The 23,832-nt window shown below is 49.6% G+C and overlaps 1 protein-coding gene across 1 annotated transcript in view; it reads left to right on the top strand.

The window, feature by feature from the left end:
* The window catches only part of LOC137384522 (protein HEATR9-like), a 282,848-nt gene that overhangs the window by 218,525 nt on the left and 40,491 nt on the right, over nucleotides 1-23,832 (top strand). The window contains exon 16 of the mRNA XM_068058659.1: nucleotides 11,095-11,146. Coding sequence (XP_067914760.1) covers nucleotides 11,095-11,146 — 52 coding nt within the window. The remainder of the gene's footprint in view (nucleotides 1-11,094; nucleotides 11,147-23,832) is intronic.

Here is a 23,832-nt window from a genome sequence, read left to right as displayed (position 1 = left end):
TGAACATGCTCAATGATTGAGCTTCCACTGCCCTATGGCGTAGAGAATTACCCTCTGAGTAAAGAAATGCCTCCTTATCTCAGTCTTGAATGGTTGCCCCTTATTCTGAGACTGTGTCCCCCGGTTCTAGACTCACCAGCCAGAGAAAACATCCTATCCACATCTACCTTGTCAGACCTGTAAGAATTTTGTAAGTTTCAATGTGATCACCTCTCATTCTTTGAAACTCTAGAGAATACAGGCCAGTTTTTGCAATCTTCCCTCATCAGACAATCCCGTCATCCCAGGGATTAGTCTGGTGAACCTCCGTTGCACTCCCTCAATCGTATATCCTTCCTTAGATAAGAAGACCAAAACTGTACACAGTACTCCAGGTACAGTCTCACCAATGCTTTATACAATTGAAGCAACACATCTTTACTCCTGTAGTCAAATCTCATGGACATCAGTACTTCCCAACCTCTCACCATTTCAGAAATACTCTGCCTTATTTCAGAAATACTCTGCCTTTTTGTTTTTTTCTACCAAAGCGCCCACTTATTCACATTATATTCCATCTGCCATGTTCTTGCCCATTCATTTAGCCTGTCCAAATCCCCTTGAAGCCTCCTTGCATTCTCCTCATGACTTACATTCCCTCCTAGTTTTGTGTCATGCACAACTTTGGAAATATTACAATTAGTCCCCATATCCAAATCATTTCTATAGATTGTAAACAGCTGTGGTCCCAGCACTGATCCTTGTGGTACCCCACTAATAACAGCCTGTCATCCTGAGAATGACCCATTTATTCCTACTCTCTGCTTTCTATCTGTTAATCAATTCTCAGTCCATTGCAGTATATTACCCCCAATCCCATCTGCTCTAATTTTGTTTACTGACCTCCTGTATGGGACCTTATCAAAAGCCTTCTGAAAATCCAAATACACCACATCCACTGGTTCTCCTTTATCTATGTACAAGTAACATCCTCAAAAACTCCAACAGCTTTGTCAAACATGATTTCCCTTTCACAAATCCATGTTGACTCAGCCCAATCATATCATTATTTTCTAAGAATCCAGTTATCACATCCTTTATAATAGATTTTAACATTTTCCCTACTGCTGATGTCAAACTTACAGGTCTGTAGTTCTCCATTTTCTCTCTCACTCCCTTCTTATATAGTGGGTTTACATTTGCTACTTTCTAGTCTGCAGGAACTTCCAGAATCCATAGAATTTTGAAAAATAACCACCAATGCATCTACTATCTCTATAGCCAGTTCTTCAATACTCTTGGGTGGAGCTCATCTGGTCCAGGGGATTTATCAACTTTCAATCCAGTTAGTTTTTCAAGTACTACCTCTTTATTGATTCTAATTACTTTCAGTTCCTCATTTTTCCAAGTCCCTTGGTTCCCTAGTATTTCTGGGAGACTTTCTGTGTCTTCCTCTGTCAAGACAGACACAAAGTAATTGTTTAGTCTCTCCACCATTTCCTCATTCTCCACCACAAACTCCCCTGTCTCCGTGTGCAATGGACCCATATTCGTCCTTGCTAATCATTTCCTTTTCACATATCGAAAGAAGCTTTTACAGTCTGCCTTTATGTTTCTAGCTAACTTACATTCATAATCTCTTTTCCCTTTCTTTATCAGTTTTTTCTTTATCAGGGTTAATGCGCAAGTATGTGAATGCACGGAGTGTGGTGCATAAGATATGTGAATTACAGGTGCAGATTGACATATGGAAGTATGATATGGCTATAACAGAGACCTGGCTCAAAGGACAGGACTGGGTGTTAAATATTCCTGGATACAAGGTGCTCAGGAAAGATAAGAAAGGAACAAAAAGGGGAAGAGTGGCAGTATTGATGCAGGAGAGCTCAGCAGTGCTGGAGAGAAAGGATATCCCAGAAGGGTCAAGGATAGAATCTATTCGGCTGGAGCTAAGGAACAAAAAATGTGCAATCACATTGTTTGGTGTTGTCTATAGGCCACCAATTAGTGGGAAAGAGGCAGAGGAACAAATCTGCAAGGAAATTACAGAGAGGTGCAAGAATTATAGAGTAGTTATAATGGGGGACTTTAATTATCCAAATATAGACTGGGATATTAGTAGTGTAAAGGGTAGAGAGGGGCAAGAGTTTCTAGAGTATGTTCAGGAAAATATTTGACAGCAGTATGTTTACAGTCCAATGAGAGGAGAGGCACTGCTGCACCTGGTTCCTGAAATGAGATTAGCCAAGTAGATCAAATATCAGGAGAGAACATTTGGGGGGGGGTGTGATCATTGTATCATAAGGTTTAGGTTGGCTATGGAAAAGGACAAAGAACAATCAAACAAAGAATAATTAACTGGGGGAAAGCCAACTTAATTGGGGTATGAATGGAGCTGGGCTGAATAAATTGGAATCATAGGTTGGCAGGAAAAAAGGTAGCTGAACAATACCTTCAAAGAAAAGATAGTTCGGGTACAGTCAAGATATATTCCCTCAAAGGAAAAAGGTAAAGCAAACAAATCAAGAGCTCCCTGGATGACAAAAGAGATAGGAATTGAGACAAAGAAGAAAATGTGTGTTTATGACGGCTGTCAGGTGGATAACACAACTGAGAACCAGGCTGAATATAGAAGGTTCAGAGGGAAATGAAAAAGCAAATTAGAGAAGCAAAGAGAGAGCATGAAAAGAGACTAGCAGCTAACATAAAAGGGAATTCCAGGCATAGAAATAGTAAAAGGTATTAAATGAAGGAGTGGGGCCAATTAGGGACCAAAAAGGGGATTTACACATGCAGGCAGGGGGGAAGAGCTGAGGTGCTAAATGAATACTTTGCATCTGTAATAGGTAAGGAAGAAGATGCTACACAGGCCATAGTGAAAGAGGAGGTAATTAATGAACTAGAAGGATTTAAAATTGATAATTAGTATTAGATAGGCTGTCTATACTTATAGTTGATAAAGCATCAGGACCGGATGAGATGCATCGAAGGATACTGAGGGAAGTGACAGTGGAAATTGTGGAAGCACTGGCCATAATTTTTCAGTCTTCCTTAGACTCGGGAGTGGTGCCGGAGGACTGGAGAATTGCAAATGTTACATCCTTGTTCAAAAAAGGATAGAAAGATTACCCCAGCAACTACAGCCAATCAGTTTACCTTTAGTGGTGGGGAAACCTCTAGAAACAATTCTGAAAGGGGAGGGTGAGCAGCCAGAGGTCATGGTCCATATTAGTACTAACGACATAGGCAGGAAGCGAGATGAGGTCCTGCAAAGTGAATATAGGGAGTTAGGCAAAAGGTTAAAAAGCAGGACCTCTAGGGTTGTAACCTCAGGATTACTCCCTGTGCTGCGTGCTAGTGAGGGGAGGAATAAGAGGATTAGGCAAATGAATGTGTGGCTGAAGAGCTGGTGTAGGCGGGAGGGCTTCAGCTACTTGGATCATCAGGATCTCTTCTGGTGCAGAGGTGACCTGTACAAGAAGGACAGGTTGCATGTAAACTGGAGGGGGACCAATATCCTTGTGGGGAGGTTTGTGAGTACTACTCGGGAGGGTTTAAACTAGTCTTGCAGGGGGTTGGGACCCAAATTAGTAGTCTCTCCGATGAGACTGTTGAGGCAAATGTAGAGGTTAAAGCAAGCAAGTCCAGTAGGCAGGCCGGGCAGGGGCAGGACAGGGAGCGTGGAAGGTCTGGTAGGATAAACTGCATTTACTTTAATGCAACAAACCTTACAGGTAAGGCAGATGAACTCAGAGCATGGATCGGTACATGGGATTGTGATATTATAGGTGTTACGGAAATGTGGTTGAGGGATGGGCAGGACTGGCAGCTCAATGTTCCGGGGTACCGATCCTTCCGGCGTGACAGAGGTGGAGGTAAGAGAAGAGGGGGAGTGGCACTATTGATTAGGGAGGACATCACGGCAGTACTTAGAGAGGATATCCCGGGGGGAATGTCCAGCGAGGCCATATGGGTAGAACTTAGAAATAAGAAAGGGGTGATCACTTTGATAGGATTATACTACAGGCACCCCAATAGTCAGAGGGAAGTGGAGGAGCATATATGTAGGGAAATCAGAGATAGGTGTAGGAATAATAGGGTTGTAATAGTAGGTGATTTTAACTTCCCTAATATTGACGGGGACTGCCTTTGTGCTAAGGGATCAGATGGGAAAAAATTTGTTAAGTGTGTCCCGGTTAGTTTTCTGAAGCAGTATGTGGATGGCCCTACTAGAGAAGGGGCTATACTCGACCTCCTCTTAGGAAATGAGGATGGGCAGGTGGTTGATGTGTCAGTGGGGGAGCACTTTGGGACCAGTGACCATAACTCTATTAGCTTCAAGATAGTTATGGAAAAGGATAGGACTGGTCCTCAGGTTGAAGTCCTAAATTGGGAGAAGGCTAATTTCAATGGCATCAGACAGGAACTCTCAAAAGTTGAATGGGAGAGGCTGTTTACCGGTAAAGGGACGTCTGGCAAGTGGGAGGCTTTTAAAAGTGAGATAGGAAGAGTTCAGGGCTGGCATGTTCCTGTTAGATGAAAGGGCAAGGCTGGCAAGTTTAGGGAACCTTGGTTGATGATGGTTATTGAAGGTCTGGTCAGGACAAAGAAGGAGGCATATGTCAGGTATAGGCAGCTGGGATCAAACGAGTCCCTCGAGGAGTACAGGGGATGTAGGACTACATTTAAGAAGGAAATTAGGAGGGTGAAAAGGGGCAATGTGATTTCCCTGGCAGATAAGACACATTGTACAGCGAGCTCGCCACTGGCATCAGACCCACCGGCCGTCCATGTCTCCATTATAAAGACGTCTGCAAACGCGACATGAAATCGTGTGACATTGATCACAAGTCGTGGGAGTCAGTTGCCAGCATTCGCCAGAGCTGGCGGGCAGCCATAAAGACAGGGCTAAATTGTGGCGAGTCGAAGAGACTTAGTAGTTGGCAGGAAAAAAGACAGAGGCGCAAGGGGAGAGCCAACTGTGCAACAGCCCCAACAAACAAATTTCTCTGCAGCACCTGTGGAAGAGCCTGTCACTCCAGAATTGGCCTTTATAGCCACTCCAGGCGCTGCTTCACAAACCACTGACCACCTCCAGGCGCGTATCCATTGTCTCTCGAGATAAGGAGGCCCAAAAGAAGAAAAGAAAGAAAAGATAAAGGAGAATCCTAAAAGATTCTATAAATATATTAAGAGTAAAAGGGTAGCTAGGGAGAGAGTAGGTCCCCTTAAGGATCAGTGTGGTAATCTATGTGTGGAGCCAGGGGAAATGGGCGAGGTCTTAAATGAATATTTCTCGTCCGTATCTACCGTGGAGAAGGTCATGGAAGCTAGTGAGTTCAAGGGAGGGAACAGCGATATCCTGGAGCATATCAACATTACAAAGGAGGAGGTGTTGGAGGTTTTGAAGTGCATTAAAGTGGATAAATCCCCAGGTACTGACCAGCTGTATCCTAGGATGCTATGGGAAGCAAGGGAGGAGATTGCTGGGGCCCTGGCAGAGATTTTTGTATCATAGTTAGCCACGGGTGAGGTACCGGAAGACTGGAGGATAGCTAATGTTGTGCCTTTATTTAAGAAGGGCAGCAGGGATAAGCCAGGGGACTACAGGCCGGTGAGCCTTACATCAGTGGTGGGAAAGTTATTGGAAGGGATTCTGAGAGACAGGATTTATATGCATCCGGAAAGGCATGGTCTGATTAGGGATAGTCAGCATGGCTTTGTGTGTGGGAAATCATGTCTCACAAATTTGATTGAGTTTTTCGAGGAGGTGACCAACAGGATTGACGAGGGCAGGCCGATGGACGTTGTTTACATGGACTTTAGTAAGGCCTTTGTCAAGGTCCCACATGGTAGGCAGATCCAGAAGGTTCGAACACATGAGATCCAGGGTGAGCTAGCAAATTGGATACAAAATTGGCTTGGTGATAGGAGGCAGAGGGTGGTAGTGGAGGGTTGTTTTTCAGACTGGTGGCCGGTGACCAGTGGTGTGCCGCAGGGATCGGTGCTGGGCTCTCTGTTGTTTGTCATATATATTAATGACTTGGATGTGAATGTAGGGGGCATGATTAGTAAGTTTGCAGATGACACCAAAATTGGTGGTATGTGGACAGTGAAGAAGGTTGTCTAAGGTTACAACAGGATATAGATCAACTGGGAAAGTGGGCAAGGGATTGGGAAATGGAATTTAACGCAGACAAGTGCGAAGTGATGCATTTTGGGAAGTTAAACCAGCCAGGACATATACAGTGAATGGCAGGGCCCTGGGGAGTGTTGTTGAGCAGAGAGACCTTGGGGTGCAAGTACATAGTTCCCTGAAAGTGGCAACACAGGTAGACAGGGTGGTGAAGAAGGCGTATCGCATGCTTGCCTTCATCGACCGAGGCATTGAGTACAAGAGTTGGGACATCATGTTACAGTTGTACATAAAGTTGGTTCGGCCACGTTTGATGTACTGTGTGCAGTTCTGGTCACCACACTACAGGAAAGATGTGATTGGAGAGGGTGCAGAAAAGATTCACAAGGATGTTGCCTGGTTTGGAGTGCTTGAGTTATAAAGAGAGATTGGATAGGCTGGGTCTGTTTTCCCTGGAGTGAAGGAGGCTGAGAGGGGACATGATAGAGGTATATAAAATTATGAGAGGCATAGATAGGGTAGATAGCCAGAGTCTGTTTGCCATGGTAGGGGTGAGTAAAACTAGAGGGCATAGATTTAAGGTGAGAGGGAGGAGGTTTAAAGTGGATCAAAGGGGTAAATATTTCACACAAAGAATAGTGGGTATCTGGAATGAGCTGCCTGAGGAGGTGGTGGAGGCAGAAACAGTAGTGACATTTAAGAGGCATCTGGACAGGTACCTGGATGAGCAAGGCATAGAGGGATATGGAATTAATGCAGGCAGGTGGGATTAGTATAGATAGGCTTTATGGTCGGCATGGACGCGGTGGGCCGAAGGGCCTGTTTCTATGCTGAGTGACTCTGTGACTCTCTGACTCTAATAATTTGCTACAAAATCACTAGTCACATGGACAAATGCAGGTTAATTAAGGAAAGCCAGCGTGGATTTCTTAAGGGAAAATCATTTTTAACTTTTTGAGGAGGTAACAGAGGGGGCTGATGGGGACATTTCTGTTGATGTGTTGTACATGGACTTTCAAAAGGCATTTAATACAGTGCCACACAACAGACATGTGAGCAAAGTTATAGCTCATGGAATAAAATGGGCAATAGCAACATGGATACAAAATTGGCTGAGTGACAGAAAACAGAGAGTAGTGATTAGTTGATGTATTGTGAACTGTGAATAGTGCAGAACTTCAAAAGGACATATCCAAGTTGGTGGAATGGGCAGACAAGTGGCAGATGAGGTTCAATGCAGAGAAATGTGAAGTGATTCATTTTGGTAGGAATAAATGAAAAGGTAAAGGGTACAACTGTGAAGAGTAGATAGGGAAAAACTGTTCCCACTTGTGAAAGGATCAAGAGTGAGAGGGAACAGATTTAAAGTAATTAACAAAATAAGCAAAAGTGACATGTTGAAAATCTTTTTCATGCAGCGAGTGGTTAAGGTCTGGCATGTGCTGCCTGAGAGTGTGGTGGAGGCAGGTTCAATTGAAGCATTCAAATGGGAATTAGACTGTTACATGAAAAGGAAGAATGTGCAGGGTTACAGGGAGAAGGCAGGGGAGTGGCACTAGGTCAATTGTTCATTTGGAGAGCCAGTACAGACACGATAGGCAAATGGCCTCTTTCTGTGCTGTAGTAATGCTGTGATTCTGTTAATTCCCGCACCATGAGCTCTTATTTTGTGTCGTAACCTTTGATGTGGCACCTTATCAAATGCCTTTTGGAAATCTAGGTACACCACATCTACAGGTTCCCCTTTATCTGCATTGCTTCTTACTTCAAAGAACTCTAATAAGTTAGTCAAACACGATTTTCCTTTCACAAGTTTCCTGCTTTCTGTCTCCCTCCTTTCTTGAATAGAGGTGTCACGTTCGCTATTTTCCTATCTGCTCGGACCTTTCCGGAATCTGAGGCATGTTGGAAGATTACAGCCAATGCATCCACTATCTCAGCAGCCACTTCTTTTAAGGCCCTAGGATGCAGGCCATCAGGTCCTGGGGACTTAGAGTAATAGAGTCATACAGCACGGAAACAGGCCCTTCGGCCCATCGTGTCTGTGCCAGCCTTCAAGCACCTACCTATTCTAATCCCATTTTCCAGCACTTGGCCCGGAGCCCTGTATGCTATGGCGTTTCAAGTACTCATGTAAATACTTCTTAAATGTTGTGATGAGACTTGTCAGCCTTCAGTTCTAATAGTTTTCTCAGTACCCTTTCCCTGGTGATTGTAATTGTTTTAAGTTCCTCCATCTCTTTCACCTTTTGATTTACAAGGATTTCTGGGATATTATTCATGTCATCTACAGTGAAGACAGACACAAAATATCTGTTCAATGCTTCTACCATTTTCTTATTTCCCATGATTCATTCCCCAGACTCACTCTCTCGAGGACCAACATTCACTTTAATTACTCTTTTCCTTTTTAAACACTTGTTGAAGATTTTACTATCTGATTTTATATTTCTAGCTAGCTTCCTCTCATACTTCAATTTCTCCCTCCTAATTATTTTTTTCATCATTCTCTGATGGTTTTTAAATTTTGTCCAATCTTCTGACCTATGCAGAATTGTACGTTTTTCTTTCAATTCGATACTATCCTTAACTTACTTAGTTAGCCACGGATGGTGCATCCTTCTCAGTGAGAAGGAAAGACCCTATCTTTGCTGAGTGATACCAGTGCAAAAGTCAAGGCTGAAGCATTTGAAACCATCTTCAGCCAGAAGTGCCAAGTGGATGATTCATCTCGGCCTCCTCCTGAGGTCCCCAGCATCATAGATGCCAGTTTTCAGCTGATTAATTTCACTCTACCTGACATGAATAGGATGGGAATATAGGGATACGGTCCCCGGAAGTGCAGAAGATTTTAGTTTAGACAGGCATCAAGATCGGCACAGGCTTGGAGGGCCGAATGGCCTGTTCCTGTGCTGTACTGTTCTTTGTTTTTTGATATCAAGAAAGGGCTGAAGGCACAGGATACAACCAAGGCTATGGGCTTGCAACATCCTGGCTGTAGTACTGAAGACTTGTGCTCCAGAACTAACTGCATCCCTAGCCAAACTGTTCCAGTACAGCAACAACACTGGCATCTACCCGGCAATGTGGAAAATAAAATGTCGTAAGCTGCAGGGCTATGGATAAATGCTGGAAGGTGGGGCGAGAATAGGTGGATTGTTTTTCAGCTGGCACAAATACGATGGGACAAGTAGCCTCTTTCTGTGCCCTAAACTTTCTATGATTCTAGGTATGTCCTGTTCACAAAAAGCATGACAAATTCAATCCGGCCAGCTATTGCCCATCAGTCTACTCTCAATCATCAGCAAAGTGATGGAGGTGCAGTTGACAGTGCTATCAAGCAGCACTACTCAGCAGTAGCCTCAGTCTGGGTTCTGCCAGGGCCACAGCTCCTGACCTCATTCCAGCCTTGGTCCAAACATGAACAAAAGAGCTGAACTCCAGAGGTGAGGTGAGAGTGACTGCCCTTGACATCAAGGCAGCATTTGACCAAGTATGGCATCAAGGAGCCCGAGCAAAACTGGAGTCGGTGGGAATCGGGGGAAACCTCTTTGCTTGTTGGAGTCATACCTAGCACAAAGGAAGATGGTTGTGTTTTTTTTATTCATTTGTGGGATGTGGGTGTCACTGGCTAGGCCAGCATTTATTGCCCTTGAACTGAGTGGCTTGTTAAGCCATTTCAGAGGGCATTTTAAGAGTCAACCACATTGCTGTGGGTCTGGAGTCACATGTAAGGTCGGCAGATTTCCTTCCTTAAAGGACATGAATGAACCAGATGGGTTTTTGCAACAATTGACAATGGTTTTATGGTCACCATTAGACTAGCTTTTTCATTCCCAGATCAATTAAATTCTCAGCGTCTGCCATAGTTAGTTTATAATCCATATTTCCAGAGCAGAAGTCTGGGTTCCTAGTCCAGTGACAATACCACTACGCCATTATCTCAGTCCCAGGGCATCACTGCAGTTCCACAGTTGTAACTGCTTCATCAATGACCTTCCCTCCATCTGAAGGTCAGGAGTGGGGACGTTTGATGTGGTGTATGTTGTTCAGCACCATTCGCGACTCCTCAGATACTGAAGCAGTACGTGTAGAAATGCAGCAAGACCTGGACAATATCCAGACAAGTAACATTCGTGCCATACAAGTGCCAGGCAATGACCGTCTCCAACAAGAGAGAATCTAACCATCTCCCTTGACATTCAATGGAAATACAAACACTGAATCTCCCACTATCAACATCCTGGGGGCTACCATTGACCAGAAACTGAACTGGAGTAGCCATATAAATACTGTGGCTAGAAAACCAGGTCAGAGGTGGGAACTCTGTGACGAGTAACTCACCTCCTGTCTCCCCAAAGCCGGTCCACCATCTACAAGGCACAAGTCAGGAGTGTGATGGAATACTTTCCACTTGCCTGGATGGGTGCAGCTCTAACAAGGCTCAACACCATCCAGGACAAAGCAGCCCGCTTGATCGGCACCCCATCCACAACCTTCAACATTCACTCCCTTCACCACCGACGCACAGTGGCAGCAGTGTGTACCATCTACAAGATGCACTGCAGCAACGCACCAAGGCTCCTAAGGCAGCACCTTCCAAACCTGTGACCTCTACCATCTAGAAGGACAAGGGCAGCAAATACATGGGAACATCACCACCTGCAAGTTCCCCTCCAAGTCACACACCATCCTGACTTGGAACTATATCGCCGTTCCTTCACTGTCGCTGGGTCAAAATCCTGGAACTCCCTTCCTAACAGCACTGTGGGTGTACCTACCCCAAATGGACTGCAGTGGTTCAAGAAGGCAGCTCACCACCACCTTCTCAAGGGCAGCTAAGGATGGGCAACAGGCTAGGCTTAAAAGTAATGCTCAGATCCCATGAAAGAATAAATGAAAACAAACAGCTTACCGAGAACAGCCAACATCCATCAACTTCTTCCAGCAGGATAACATATTTCACTTCTGTTTAATAGTCAACTCGTAGAGGACGATGCGGAGCTCAGAGGCAGGGCGGTAATTTCACTGGTAAGGCAACATCTCTTAAATATATTTTCATGGCGATTGCTTTTGTGTGAAATTTGTGCTCGGGAAGGTAAGAGATGGTAGTGCTGAGACTGCAATACTCAAAATCAGCATCAAACACTCTCAGAGCAGGTACAGCATTGTGTTGGCTGATTCGAGATGCCGAGTTTACAATGAGCAACAACTGACTGCTGCAGACAATTGCAGGTTGGACAGCTGAGGAGAGGGAGCTGAGGAGAGGGAGCTGAGGAGAGGGAGCTGAGGAGAGGGAGCTGAGGAGAGGGAGCTGAGGAGAGGGAGCTGAGGAGAGAAGGCTGAGGAGAGAAGGCTGAGGAGAGAGAGCAGAGGAGAGAGAGCAGAGGAGAGAGAGCAGAGGAGAGAGAGCAGAGGAGAGAGAGCAGAGGAGAGAGAGCAGAGGAGAGAGAGCTGAGGAGAGGGAGCTGAGGAGAGGGAGCAGAGGAGAGGGAGCAGAGGAGAGGGAGCAGAGGAGAGGGAGCAGAGGAGAGGGAGCAGAGGAGAGGGAGCAGAGGAGAGGGAGCTGAGGAGAGGGAGCTGAGGAGAGGGAGCTGAGGAGAGGGAGCTGAGGAGAGGGAGCTGAGGAGATGGAGCTGAGGAGAGGGAGCTGAGGAGAGGGAGCTGAGGAGAGGGAGCTGAGGAGTGAGAGCTGAGGAGTGAGAGCTGAGGAGTGAGAGCTGAGGAGAGGGAGCTGAGGAGAGGGAGCTGAGGAGAGGGAGCTGAGGAGAGGGAGCTGAGGAGAGGGAGCTGAGGAGAGGGAGCTGAGGAGAGGGAGCTGAGGAGAGGGAGCTGAGGAGAGGGAGCTGAGGAGTGGGAGCTGAGGAGTGGGAGCTGAGGAGTGAGAGCTGAGGAGTGAGAGCTGAGGAGTGGGAGCTGAGGAATGAGAGCTGAGGAATGAGAGCTGAGGAGACGGTGCTGAGGAGAGGGAGCTGAGGAGAGGGAGCTGAGGAGTGAGAGCTGAGGAGTGGGAGCTGAGGAGTGGGAGCTGAGGAGTGGGAGCTGAGGAGTGGGAGCTGAGGAGAGGGAGCTGAGGAGAGGGAGCTGAGGAGTGAGAGCTGAGGAGTGAGAGCTGAGGAGTGAGAGCTGAGGAGTGGGAGCTGAGGAGTGGGAGCTGAGGAGTGGGAGCTGAGGAGTGGGAGCTGAGGAGTGGGAGCTGAGGAGAGGGAGCTGAGGAGAGGGAGCTGAGGAGTGGGAGCTGAGGAGTGGGAGCTGAGGAGTGGGAGCTGAGGAGTGGGAGCTGAGGAGTGGGAGCTGAGGAGAGGGAGCTGAGGAGGGGGTGCTGAGGAGAGGGTGCTGAGGAGAGGGTGCTGAGGAGAGGGAGCTGAGGAGAGGGAGCTGAGGAGAGGGAGCTGAGGAGAGAGAGCTGAGGAGTGAGAGCTGAGGAGTGAGAGCTGAGGAGTGAGAGCTGAGGAGACGGTGCTGATGAGAGGGAGCCTATGAGAGGGAGCCTATGAGAGGGAGCCTATGAGAGGGAGCAGAGGAGAGGGAGCAGAGGAGAGGGAGCAGAGGAGAGGGAGCAGAGGAGAGGGAGCAGAGGAGAGGGAGCAGAGCAGAGGAGAGAGAGCAGAGGAGAGAGAGCAGAGGAGAGAGAGCAGAGGAGAGGGAGCTGAGGAGAGGGAGCTGAGGAGAGAGAGCTGAGGAGTGAGAGCTGAGGAGTGAGAGCTGAGGAGTGAGAGCTGAGGAGACGGAGCCTATGAGAGGGAGCAGAGGAGAGGGAGCAGAGGAGAGGGAGCAGAGGAGAGGGAGCTGAGGAGAGAGAGCTGAGGAGAGAGAGCTGAGGAGTGAGAGCTGAGGAGTGAGAGCTGAGGAGACGGAGCCTATGAGAGGGAGCCTATGAGAGGGAGCCTATGAGAGGGAGCAGAGGAGAGGGAGCAGAGGAGAGGGAGCAGAGGAGAGGGAGCTGAGGAGAGAGAGCTGAGGAGTGAGAGCTGAGGAGTGAGAGCTGAGGAGTGAGAGCTGAGGAGTGAGAGCTGAGGAGTGAGAGCTGAGGAGACGGAGCCTATGAGAGGGATCAGAGGAGAGGGAGCAGAGGAGAGGGAGCAGAGGAGAGGGAGCTGAGGAGAGGGAGCTGAGGAGAGAGAGCTGAGGAGAGAGAGCTGAGGAGAGAGAGCTGAGGAGAGAGAGCTGAGGAGTGAGAGCTGAGGAGTGAGAGCTGAGGAGACGGAGCCTATGAGAGGGAGCAGAGGAGAGGGAGCAGAGGAGAGAGAGCTGAGGAGAGAGAGCTGAGGAGAGAGAGCTGAGGAGAGAGAGCTGAGGAGTGAGAGCTGAGGAGTGAGAGCTGAGGAGTGAGAGCTGAGGAGTGAGAGCTGAGGAGTGGGAGCTGAGGAGTGGGAGCTGAGGAGTGGGAGCTGAGGAGTGGGAGCTGAGGAGTGGGAGCTGAGGAGAGGGAGCAGAGGAGAGGGAGCAGAGGAGAGGGAGCAGAGGAGAGGGAGCAGAGGAGAGGGAGCTGAGGAGAGGGAGCTGAGGAGAGGGAGCTGAGGAGAGGGAGCTGAGGAGAGGGAGCTGAGGAGATGGAGCTGAGGAGAGGGAGCTGAGGAGAGGGAGCTGAGGAGAGGGAGCTGAGGAGAGGGAGCTGAGGAGTGAGAGCTGAGGAGTGAGAGCTGAGGAGTGAGAGCTGAGGAGAGGGAGCTGAGGAGAGGGAGCTGAGGAGAGGGAGCTGAGGAGTGGGAGCTGAGGAGTGGGAGCTGAGGAGTGAGAGCTGAGGAGTGAGAGCTGAGGAGTGAGAGCTGAGGAGTGAGAGCTGAGGAGTGGGAGCTGAGGAATGAGAGCTGAGGAATGAGAGCTGAGGAGACGGTGCTGAGGAGAGGGAGCTGAGGAGAGGGAGCTGAGGAGTGAGAGCTGAGGAGTGGGAGCTGAGGAGTGGGAGCTGAGGAGTGGGAGCTGAGGAGTGGGAGCTGAGGAGAGGGAGCTGAGGAGAGGGAGCTGAGGAGAGGGAGCTGAGGAGTGAGAGCTGAGGAGTGAGAGCTGAGGAGTGAGAGCTGAGGAGTGAGAGCTGAGGAGTGGGAGCTGAGGAGTGGGAGCTGAGGAGTGGGAGCTGAGGAGTGGGAGCTGAGGAGTGGGAGCTGAGGAGTGGGAGCTGAGGAGTGGGAGCTGAGGAGTGGGAGCTGAGGAGTGGGAGCTGAGGAGTGGGAGCTGAGGAGAGGGAGCTGAGGAGGGGGTGCTGAGGAGAGGGTGCTGAGGAGAGGGAGCTGAGGAGAGGGAGCTGAGGAGAGGGAGCTGAGGAGAGAGAGCTGAGGAGTGAGAGCTGAGGAGTGAGAGCTGAGGAGTGAGAGCTGAGGAGACGGTGCTGATGAGAGGGAGCCTATGAGAGGGAGCCTATGAGAGGGAGCCTATGAGAGGGAGCAGAGGAGAGGGAGCAGAGGAGAGGGAGCAGAGCAGAGGGAGCAGAGCAGAGGAGAGAGAGCAGAGGAGAGAGAGCAGAGGAGAGGGAGCAGAGGAGAGGGAGCAGAGGAGAGGGAGCAGAGGAGAGGGAGCAGAGCAGAGGAGAGAGAGCAGAGGAGAGAGAGCAGAGGAGAGAGAGCAGAGGAGAGAGAGCAGAGGAGAGGGAGCTGAGGAGAGGGAGCTGAGGAGAGAGAGCTGAGGAGTGAGAGCTGAGGAGTGAGAGCTGAGGAGTGAGAGCTGAGGAGACGGAGCCTATGAGAGGGAGCAGAGGAGAGGGAGCAGAGGAGAGGGAGCTGAGGAGAGAGAGCTGAGGAGAGAGAGCTGAGGAGTGAGAGCTGAGGAGTGAGAGCTGAGGAGTGAGAGCTGAGGAGACGGAGCCTATGAGAGGGAGCCTATGAGAGGGAGCAGAGGAGAGGGAGCAGAGGAGAGGGAGCAGAGGAGAGGGAGCTGAGGAGAGAGAGCTGAGGAGAGAGAGCTGAGGAGAGAGAGCTGAGGAGAGAGAGCTGAGGAGTGAGAGCTGAGGAGTGAGAGCTGAGGAGTGAGAGCTGAGGAGTGAGAGCTGAGGAGTGAGAGCTGAGGAGTGAGAGCTGAGGAGACGGAGCCTATGAGAGGGAGCAGAGGAGAGGGAGCAGAGGAGAGGGAGCAGAGGAGAGGGAGCTGAGGAGAGGGAGCTGAGGAGAGAGAGCTGAGGAGAGAGAGCTGAGGAGAGAGAGCTGAGGAGAGAGAGCTGAGGAGAGAGAGCTGAGGAGAGAGAGCTGAGGAGAGAGAGCTGAGGAGTGAGAGCTGAGGAGTGAGAGCTGAGGAGACGGAGCCTATGAGAGGGAGCAGAGGAGAGGGAGCAGAGGAGAGAGAGCTGAGGAGAGAGAGCTGAGGAGAGAGAGCTGAGGAGTGAGAGCTGAGGAGTGAGAGCTGAGGAGTGAGAGCTGAGGAGTGAGAGCTGAGGAGTGAGAGCTGAGGAGTGGGAGCTGAGGAGTGGGAGCTGAGGAGTGGGAGCTGAGGAGTGGGAGCTGAGGAGTGGGAGCTGAGGAGAGGGAGCTGAGGAGTGGGAGCTGAGGAGTGGGAGCTGAGGAGTGGGAGCTGAGGAGTGGGAGCTGAGGAGTGGGAGCTGAGGGGAGGTTGCTGAAGGGAGGTTGCTGAGGGGAGGTTGCTGAGGGGAGGTTGCTGAGGGGAGGGTGCCTATGAGAGGGAGCCGAGGAGAGGGAGCCGAGGAGAGGGAGCAGAGGAGAGGGAGCAGAGGAGAGGGAGCAGAGGAGAGAGAGCTGAGGAGAGCTGAGGAGAGAGAGCTGAGGAGTGAGAGCTGAGGAGTGAGAGCTGAGGAGTGAGAGCTGAGGAGTGGGAGCTGAGGAGTGGGAGCTGAGGAGTGGGAGCTGAGGAGAGGGAGCTGAGGAGAGGGAGCTGAGGAGAGGGAGCTGAGGAGTGGGAGCTGAGGAGTGGGAGCTGAGGAGTGGGAGCTGAGGAGTGGGAGCTGAGGGGAGGTTGCTGAGGGGAGGTTGCTGAGGGGAGGGTGCTGAGGGGAGGGTGCTGAGGGGAGGGTGCTGAGGGGAGGGTGCTGAGGAGAGGGTGCTGAGGAGAGGGTGCTGATGAGAGGGAGCTGAGGAATGAGAGCTGAGGAATGAGAGCTGAGGAGAGGGAGCTGAGGGGAGGGAGCTGAGGGGAGGGAGCTGAGGGGAGGGAGCTGAGGGGAGGTTGCTGAGGGGAGGTTGCTGAGGGGAGGTTGCTGAGGAGAGGTTGCTGAGGAGAGGGTGCTGAGGAGAGGGTGCTGAGGAGAGGGTGCTGAGGAGAGGGTGCTGAGTTTAGGGAGCTGAGGAGAGGGAGCTGAGTTTAGGGTGCTGAGTTTAGGGTGCTGAGTTTAGGGAGCTGAGGCGAGGGAGCTGAGGAGAGGACTACAGCTTTTTAAAAACAACTTTTAGAGAAGCAAGAGCTTTTAAGATACAAGCTGTGTTTGGTGGATGAGGATCAGACTTTTATTTCGACTGTTGGGGGAGGTGAAAGAGGCCGGAAGAACAAGAGGAACAATTCTGCAGGGAGCTGCTGTTGTGATAAGCACACAGGGAAGCTCCCTCCCCACCTCAGTTACCCAGCCCAGGCCAGCTGGACCGCCTGGCTGAGGAGAGAGCAGGAGATAGATAGTGTCTGGGCACCTTTCAGCTGACCCATGTGAAGACCAGGAGTGCTGGCAAAGACTGTTTAAAGTGTTCTGTGTGTACCACCTCATTGAAGCAGTCATCACTGACAGGCTTCTTTCATTTTTCCTTATACCCTCAGCCTCTCCCCTAACTTATTATTTGCTTATTTATTATTTTTCTTGCAAACCTTCTATTTTTGTGTGAGAATTGCAAGCCTACAATTGGGGTTGGGATATGCTCTTGAACTCATGGTGAGTCTATCTGTGCGGGTGGTGGGCCCTCACCTATGTGGTTGCAGCCTCCATGGCCGCCCATGTGGCCCCATCACCATTCAAACTACTCACGTCCAGCCGTGGAGCATAGAGCAACGCCCACCACAACATGTCCATTGAGGCCTGTGTAAAGGCAATGGCTGAGGTTTTTGGCCCGTGGCCATTGTTGTAGCCTCAAAGATGTACAGAAAGGCTATGTTTTTCCTGAAGACCGAATGGGCGGTGTCCCAGGCCCTGAGTAAGGGGCTCACTGTGGATCGGACCTTCCTGCCATTGGTCCCCTGGGGGCCACAGTGCAGCGTGTAATCTTATCTAACGTTCCACCCTTCATTCCCAGTGAGCCCCTCCTCCCCCACCTGTGAGGTTAGGTATCACCCCTACTCGGTTTTCACAAAAACAGCCTCCGGCATATCTACTCTTTCCACCACCAGCTATACATGCAGTTGGTGCAGGAAGAGGTCTTGGAGGACCTTTCAATGGGTATTCCAGGGGGTGACCTACTGTGCCCTCTGGACCTCGAACGAAGCGCGGTGCCATGCCTGCAAGGGGGTGGGGCCTGTTCATAAGAACTGCCCCAACTTCCCGGCTGCCAACTCCACCTCAGTGCCCCAGGGTGGCGCCACTGCACCTCCCCCTACTCCCCTACACCTCCAACAGATGCCACTCAGGTTTTCACGGCCTCCGTGCAGAGGGGGGGGACCCGTCCAGGCGGAAGTAAGGCATGGTGTCAAACAAAACACATGAAGGTGTGCCCTCTGCACACAGGAAAACAACCTGAGCCTGATCCAGGGGAGCCTCATGGAATCTGGGCAAGAGTGTGCGGAGGTAGAAGCAGAGACCTCTACTGAGATGGTGGCCTCTGAGCCTCCACACCCCTTCCGGAATAAGAGGAGATGCCCCTTTTCTGAAGAGATCCATGAGTTGCAGGTTCCATCACCCGGTGTGGTCATCGAGCTTCCCTCACCACCAGCACCATCGGGGCCTCGAGTCCTAAGCGGCAATCTGGTGTGGGGAGAGAAGCCCCTTTTAATTTGGCAACTCCTGAGGAGGGACAGGGCCCATCTGTGGTGGGAGAGCCTGTAGACCCCATGGGAGAAAACTCTCCATCAGCTGATGGGTTGGGTGTCCTGGGTGGGGGAAAAATCTGTGAGGGTCAACTGTTGCTGTAGCCTGGGATGTACGTGACACGGAAGCCAATTTACATTGTACCCTGTCTGCTGGGCCTCCTCTCTCTGCCTCCGGTCCTGGCTCTACTCGCTGGAAAAATGGCGGGGGTCCATAAGCAGCTCATTGGGCTGCTGGCCGACGATGGATTCTCCATCAGATCCAGAGGGAATGGGCCCCTTGGTCACCTATTACGACACATTGCTCTTTCCGGAGCCGTCCGGCGAGGACACGTGCAGAGTTTTGTGGGAGGATCCGCTGAAGGTCAGCCCGAAGGGTGCCAAAGGACTGGAGGCTGCGCTAACATTGACGGAGCTTACCGGAACCCTCCACCAGCTCTCGAGGAGAAAATTACAGGGGCCGAACGGGCTGACCATGGAGTTCCTCAGGGCATTCTGGGTCGTCCTGGGGGATGATTGCACGTGGGTCCTGGGGGAAAGCCTGGTGACCGAGGAGATGCCCCTGTCGTGGCGCAGGGCAGTCATTGTCCTGCTGCCGAAGAGGGGTGATCTCTGCTTGCTTAAGAACTGGCGCCTGGTCTCCCTCTTCAGCACAGATTATAAGATCTTTGTCTGGGCTATGTCTACCAGCCTGGGCTTCCTGCTGGCCCACATGATCCACCCCGACCAGTCCTACACGGTCCCAGGTTGGTCCATCATCCACCTGGTCTGGGACCTGATCCATCTTTCTCAGAGGACTGGCCTATCAGTCGCCCTTCTCTCCTTCGATCAGGAGTGGATCACGAATATCTTTTTGGGACTCTGCACATGTTTGGACTCGGGTCGCATTTTGTATCCTGGGTCTGACTTTTGTACACCGCCGCAGAGTGTCTGGTCAATGTTAATGGGTTTTTGATGGTGTCCCTTCAGTTTGGGAGAGGAGTGCATCAGGGATGCCCCATGTCTGGCCAATTGTATACCATCTGTGTGGAGCCATTCCTGTGCCTGCTTCGCAGGAGGTTGGTGGGTTTGGCTCTGCGTGGGACGGGCATGTGGGTCGCCCTCTTGGCTTATGCCGACGACGTGCTCCTTAAGGTCACAGATCCTGTTGACTTGCAGAGGATGCGTGAGTGCCTGCAGTTCTTTTCTGCTGTGTCCTCCGTGGGGATCAATCCCTGCCGGAGGAGTTAACGTCTTTTGCGTGGAGCACCATGCACCTCCTCTATCTGGGAATCCACCTGAGCCCCGCTGAGGAAGCCTGGCTGGCAAACTGGCAGGATTTGTAGGTACAAGGAAGTACTCGACTTGGGCGCTGGACAAGTGCTTTCCTACAGGGGCCGAGCGCTAGTCATAAAACAACTGGTGGCCTCGATACTGTGATACCGGTTGGTCATTTTGGCCCCGCCCCCTGCATTTGCCACCCAGATCCAGAAAAAGCTAGTTGATTTCTTCTGGGCAAGAGGTAACACTGGGTCTCTGCCGCGGTCCTGAGTCTTCTGATTGAGGAGGGCGGCCAGTTGCTGGCGTGCGACCGCACCCAGGCTACGACTCTCCGACTTTGCTCCCTGCAGAGAAAACTGTACGTCGTATGTCCTCCCAGAAGGTGTGCATTGGCAACTTATTTTTCCCACCAAGGGCACTGCCTTCAAGACAACATGCAGCTCCTGGCGACAACAATTAGCCGTGCCTTTCTGAGGGATTTGCCTGTATTTTACCGGGATCTATTCAGAGTCTGGAACATGGTTGCCTCCAGTTAGGAGGAGAGAGCTCTGGCTGTCCTGGCGGCTGGCTCTCGGGACAGACTGACAGGTGGAGGAGTAGCCAAAGTCTCTGGGACACCTCTCGCTATGAGTGTCGAGGGGGCTCAGGAGTGTGGCGTGCTCCCGGCCAAGCTGACCCCTGCGAGGCCAGAACTGCTCATCAGATGCAAGCCCTGAAACACTCCTTGGCAGCCAGTCCCACACAACCTAAGCTGCCTCTCAGAAATGTCCTCCGTGCCATTCCACACTGCACGGCGGTTTTTCTTTCTTTTATCGTTTCATGGGATGTGGACGTCGCTGTCCAGGCCAGCATTTATTGCCCATCCCTATTTGCTATGAGAAGGTGGTGGTGAGCTGCCTTCTTGAACCATTGCAGTCCATGTGGGGTAGGTACATCCACAGTGCTATTCGAAAGGGAGTTCCAGGATTTTGACCCAGTGACAGTTAAGGAACGGCGATATGGTTCCAAGTGAGGATGGTGTGTGGCTTGGAGGGGAGTTTGCAGATGGTGGTGTTCCCACACATCTGCTCCCCTTGTCCTTCTTGTTCGTAGAGGTCGTGGGTTTGGAAGGTGCTGTCTAAGGAGCCTTGGTGCATTGCTGCAGTGCATCTTGTAGATGGTACACACTGCTGGCACATCTGCGTCAGTGGTGGAGGGAGTGAATGTTTGGCTGGGGTGCCAATCAAGCGGGCTGCTTTGTCCTGGATGGTGTCGAGCTTCTTGAGTGTTGTAGGAGCTGCACCCATCCAGGCAAGTGGAGAGTATTCCATCACACTCCTGACTTATGCGTTGTTGATGATGGACAGGCTTTGGGGAGTCAGGAGGTGAGTTACTCGCCGCAGGATTCCTAACCTCTGACCTGCTGTTGTAGCCATGGTATTTATATGGCTACTCCAGTTCAGTTTCTGGTCAATGATAACCCCCAGGATGTTGATTGTCGGGGGTTCAGCAATCATAATGCCATTGAATGTCAAGGGGAGATGGTTGGATTCTGTCTTAAATAAAAGCAAAATACTGCGGATGCTGGAAATCTGAAATAAAAACAAGAAATGCTGGAACCACTCAGCAGGTCTGGCAGCATCTGTGGAAAGAGAAGCAGAGTTAACGTTTCGGGTCAGTGACCCTTCTTCGGAACTGGGATTCTCTCTTGTTTGAGATGGTCATTGCCTGGCACTTGAGTGGCTCGAGTGTTAGTTGTCACTTATCAGCCCAAGCTTGGATATTGTCCAGGTCTTGCTGCATTTCTACACGGACTGCTTCAGTATCTGAGGAGCTGAACATTGTGCAATCATCAGCGACATCCCCACTTCCGACCTTATGATTGAAGGAAGGTCATTGATGAAGCAGCTGAAGATGGTTGGGTCTAGGACACTACTCTGAGGAACTCGTGCAGTGATGTCCTGGAGCTGAGATGATTGACCTCCAACAACCACAACCATCTTCCTTTGCGTTAGGTATGACTCTAATTAGTGGAGAGTTTTCCCCGATTCCCATTGACTCCAATTTTGCTAGGGCTCCTTGATGCCGTACTCAGTCAAATGCTGCCTTGATATCAGGTCAGTCACTCTCACCTCACCTCTTGAGTTCAGCTCTTTTGTCCATGTTTGAACCAAGCCTGTAATAAGGTCAGGAACTGAGTGGCCCTGGCAGATCCTAAACTGAGTGTCACTGAGCATATTATTGCTGAGCAAGTGCTGCTTGATAGCACTGTTGATGACACCTTCCATCACTTTACTGATGATTGAGAGTAGACTGATGGGGTGGTAATTGTTTGGGTTGGACGTGTCCTGCTTTTTGTGTAGAGGACATATCTGGGCAATTTTCCTCATTGCCAGGTAGATGCCAGTGTTGTAGCTGTACTGGAACAGCTTGGCTAGGGGGCGTGGCAAGTTCTGGAGCACAAGTCTTCAGAACAGCATCTCATTTACCGATTAGGCACACTACAGCCTGCCGGACTGAACATTGAGTTCAATAATTTCAGAGCATGACAGCCCCCCATTTTACTTTCATTTTTCGTTATTTTTTCTTCCTTTTTTTTTTACATTCTTTTTTACATTATTTACAATCTTTTTTTTGCATTTATTTCATTTCATCTTAGTTTGTTCGGTTTGCTTACCCACTGTTTTTTTTCAGGTTTGCACTTGCTGCTGTTCAATATTCAGTGTATTAACACCTAATCTGTACTAATGCTTTGTCTTTCAACACACCATTAACATATTGTTTGCCTTTGCTCCGTGACCTTTTGGTCAGCTATGTGGCCTGGTCTAATCTCGACCTCCTTTGTTATCTCTTGTCTCACCCCTACCTCACCTACTTATAACCTGTGACTTTTCTAATATTTGTCAGTTCTAAAGAAGGGTCACTGACCCGAACCGTTAACTCTGCTTCTCTTTTCACAGATGCTGCCAGACCTGCTGAGTGGTTCCAGCATTTCTTGTTTTTATTTCAGATTTCCAGCATCCGCAGTATTTTGCTTTTATCTTCAGTACTATTGCTGGAATGTTGTCAGGACCCATAGCCTTTGCAGTATCCAGTGCCTTCAGCTGTTTCTTGATATCACGCAGAGGGAATTGAATTGGCTGAAGTCTGGCATCTGTGATAGGAACAGGAGTAGGCCATTCAGCCCATCGTGCCTGCTCCACCGTTCAATACAATCATGGCTGATCATCCACTTCAATGCCCTTTTCCCACATATCCTCATATCCCTTTATGTCATTGCTCATTTATGATACTGGGGATTTCAAGAGGAGGCTGAGATGGATCATCCACTCAGCATTTCTGACTGAAGATGGTTGCAAATGCTTCAGCCTTGTCTTTTGCACTGATGTGATTGACTCCCCCATCATTGAGGATGTGGATATTTGTGCAGCCTCCTGTCAGTTGTTTAATTGTCCAACATTCACAACTGGATGTGGCCGTACTGCAACGCTTAGGTCTGATCCGTTGGTTGTGGGATCGCTTCATTTTGTCTATCGCATGCTGCTTAAACAGTTTGACACGTAAGTAATCCTGGGTTGTAGCTTCACTAGGTTGACACCTTATTTTGAGGTATGCCTGGTACTGCTCCTGGCATGCCATCCTGCACTCTTCATTGAACCAGGGTTGATCTCCTGGCTTGATGGTAATGGCAGAGTGGGGGATATGCCGGGCCATGAAGTTACAGATTATGGTTGCGTACAATTCTGCTGCTGATGGCCCACAGCACCTCTTGGATGCCCAGTTTTGCATTGCTAAATCTGTTCAAAATCTATCACATTTAGCACAGTGGTAGTGCCACACAACACAATGGAGTGTATCCTAAATGTGAAGATGGGACTTTGTCTTCACAAGGACTGTGCAGTGGTCACTCCTACTAATACTGTCATGGACAGATGCATCTACGGCAGGCAGATTGGTGAGGACTGCTGGGTACAGTTGAAGTGGGCCACACTACATCCACAACCTGCCTCCCTCAACAAGGGAACAAGTTATTTTGGATCTGGTATTGTGCAACGAGAAAGGTTTAATTTATAACCTTATAGTAAAGGAACCTCTGGGGAAGAGTGACCATAATATGACAGAATTTTATATTGAGTTTGAAGTGATTTTGTTAAGTCCAAAACTAGGGTCTTAAATCTAAACAAAGTTAACTATGTAGGTATGAGGAGTGAGTTGGCTAAGGTAGATTGGGAAACTACATTAAAAGATATGACGGTAGACAAGCATCAAAAGAATTGATGCATTATTTGAAACTATATATATATATATATATATATATATATATAAAAAAGGCATAAAAACCCCAAAGAAATGTTGCCCACTGTGGCTAATGAAAAGTTAAATATAGTATTGGATCAAAGGAAGAGGCTTATAATGTCAGTAAAAAGAGTAGTAAGCCTGAGAATTGGTTGGATCTTATAATTCAGCAAAGGAGGACCTAGAAATTTTCTGAGCTAAGATCATTTCTCTCCAATGTCTTTATTATCAGGGTGTTCCTCCTCCTTTTCCATTTGCCTATCTCTTTTAACCAGCTTTTGAACTTACCCTTTCCT

The sequence above is a fragment of the Heterodontus francisci genome, chromosome 26 (assembly GCF_036365525.1).
Source record: "Heterodontus francisci isolate sHetFra1 chromosome 26, sHetFra1.hap1, whole genome shotgun sequence".
In the NCBI taxonomy this organism is placed as follows: Eukaryota; Metazoa; Chordata; class Chondrichthyes; order Heterodontiformes; family Heterodontidae; genus Heterodontus; species Heterodontus francisci.
Note: the sequence above shows the minus strand (reverse complement) of the source record. Positions and strands in the feature narration are given on the sequence as shown.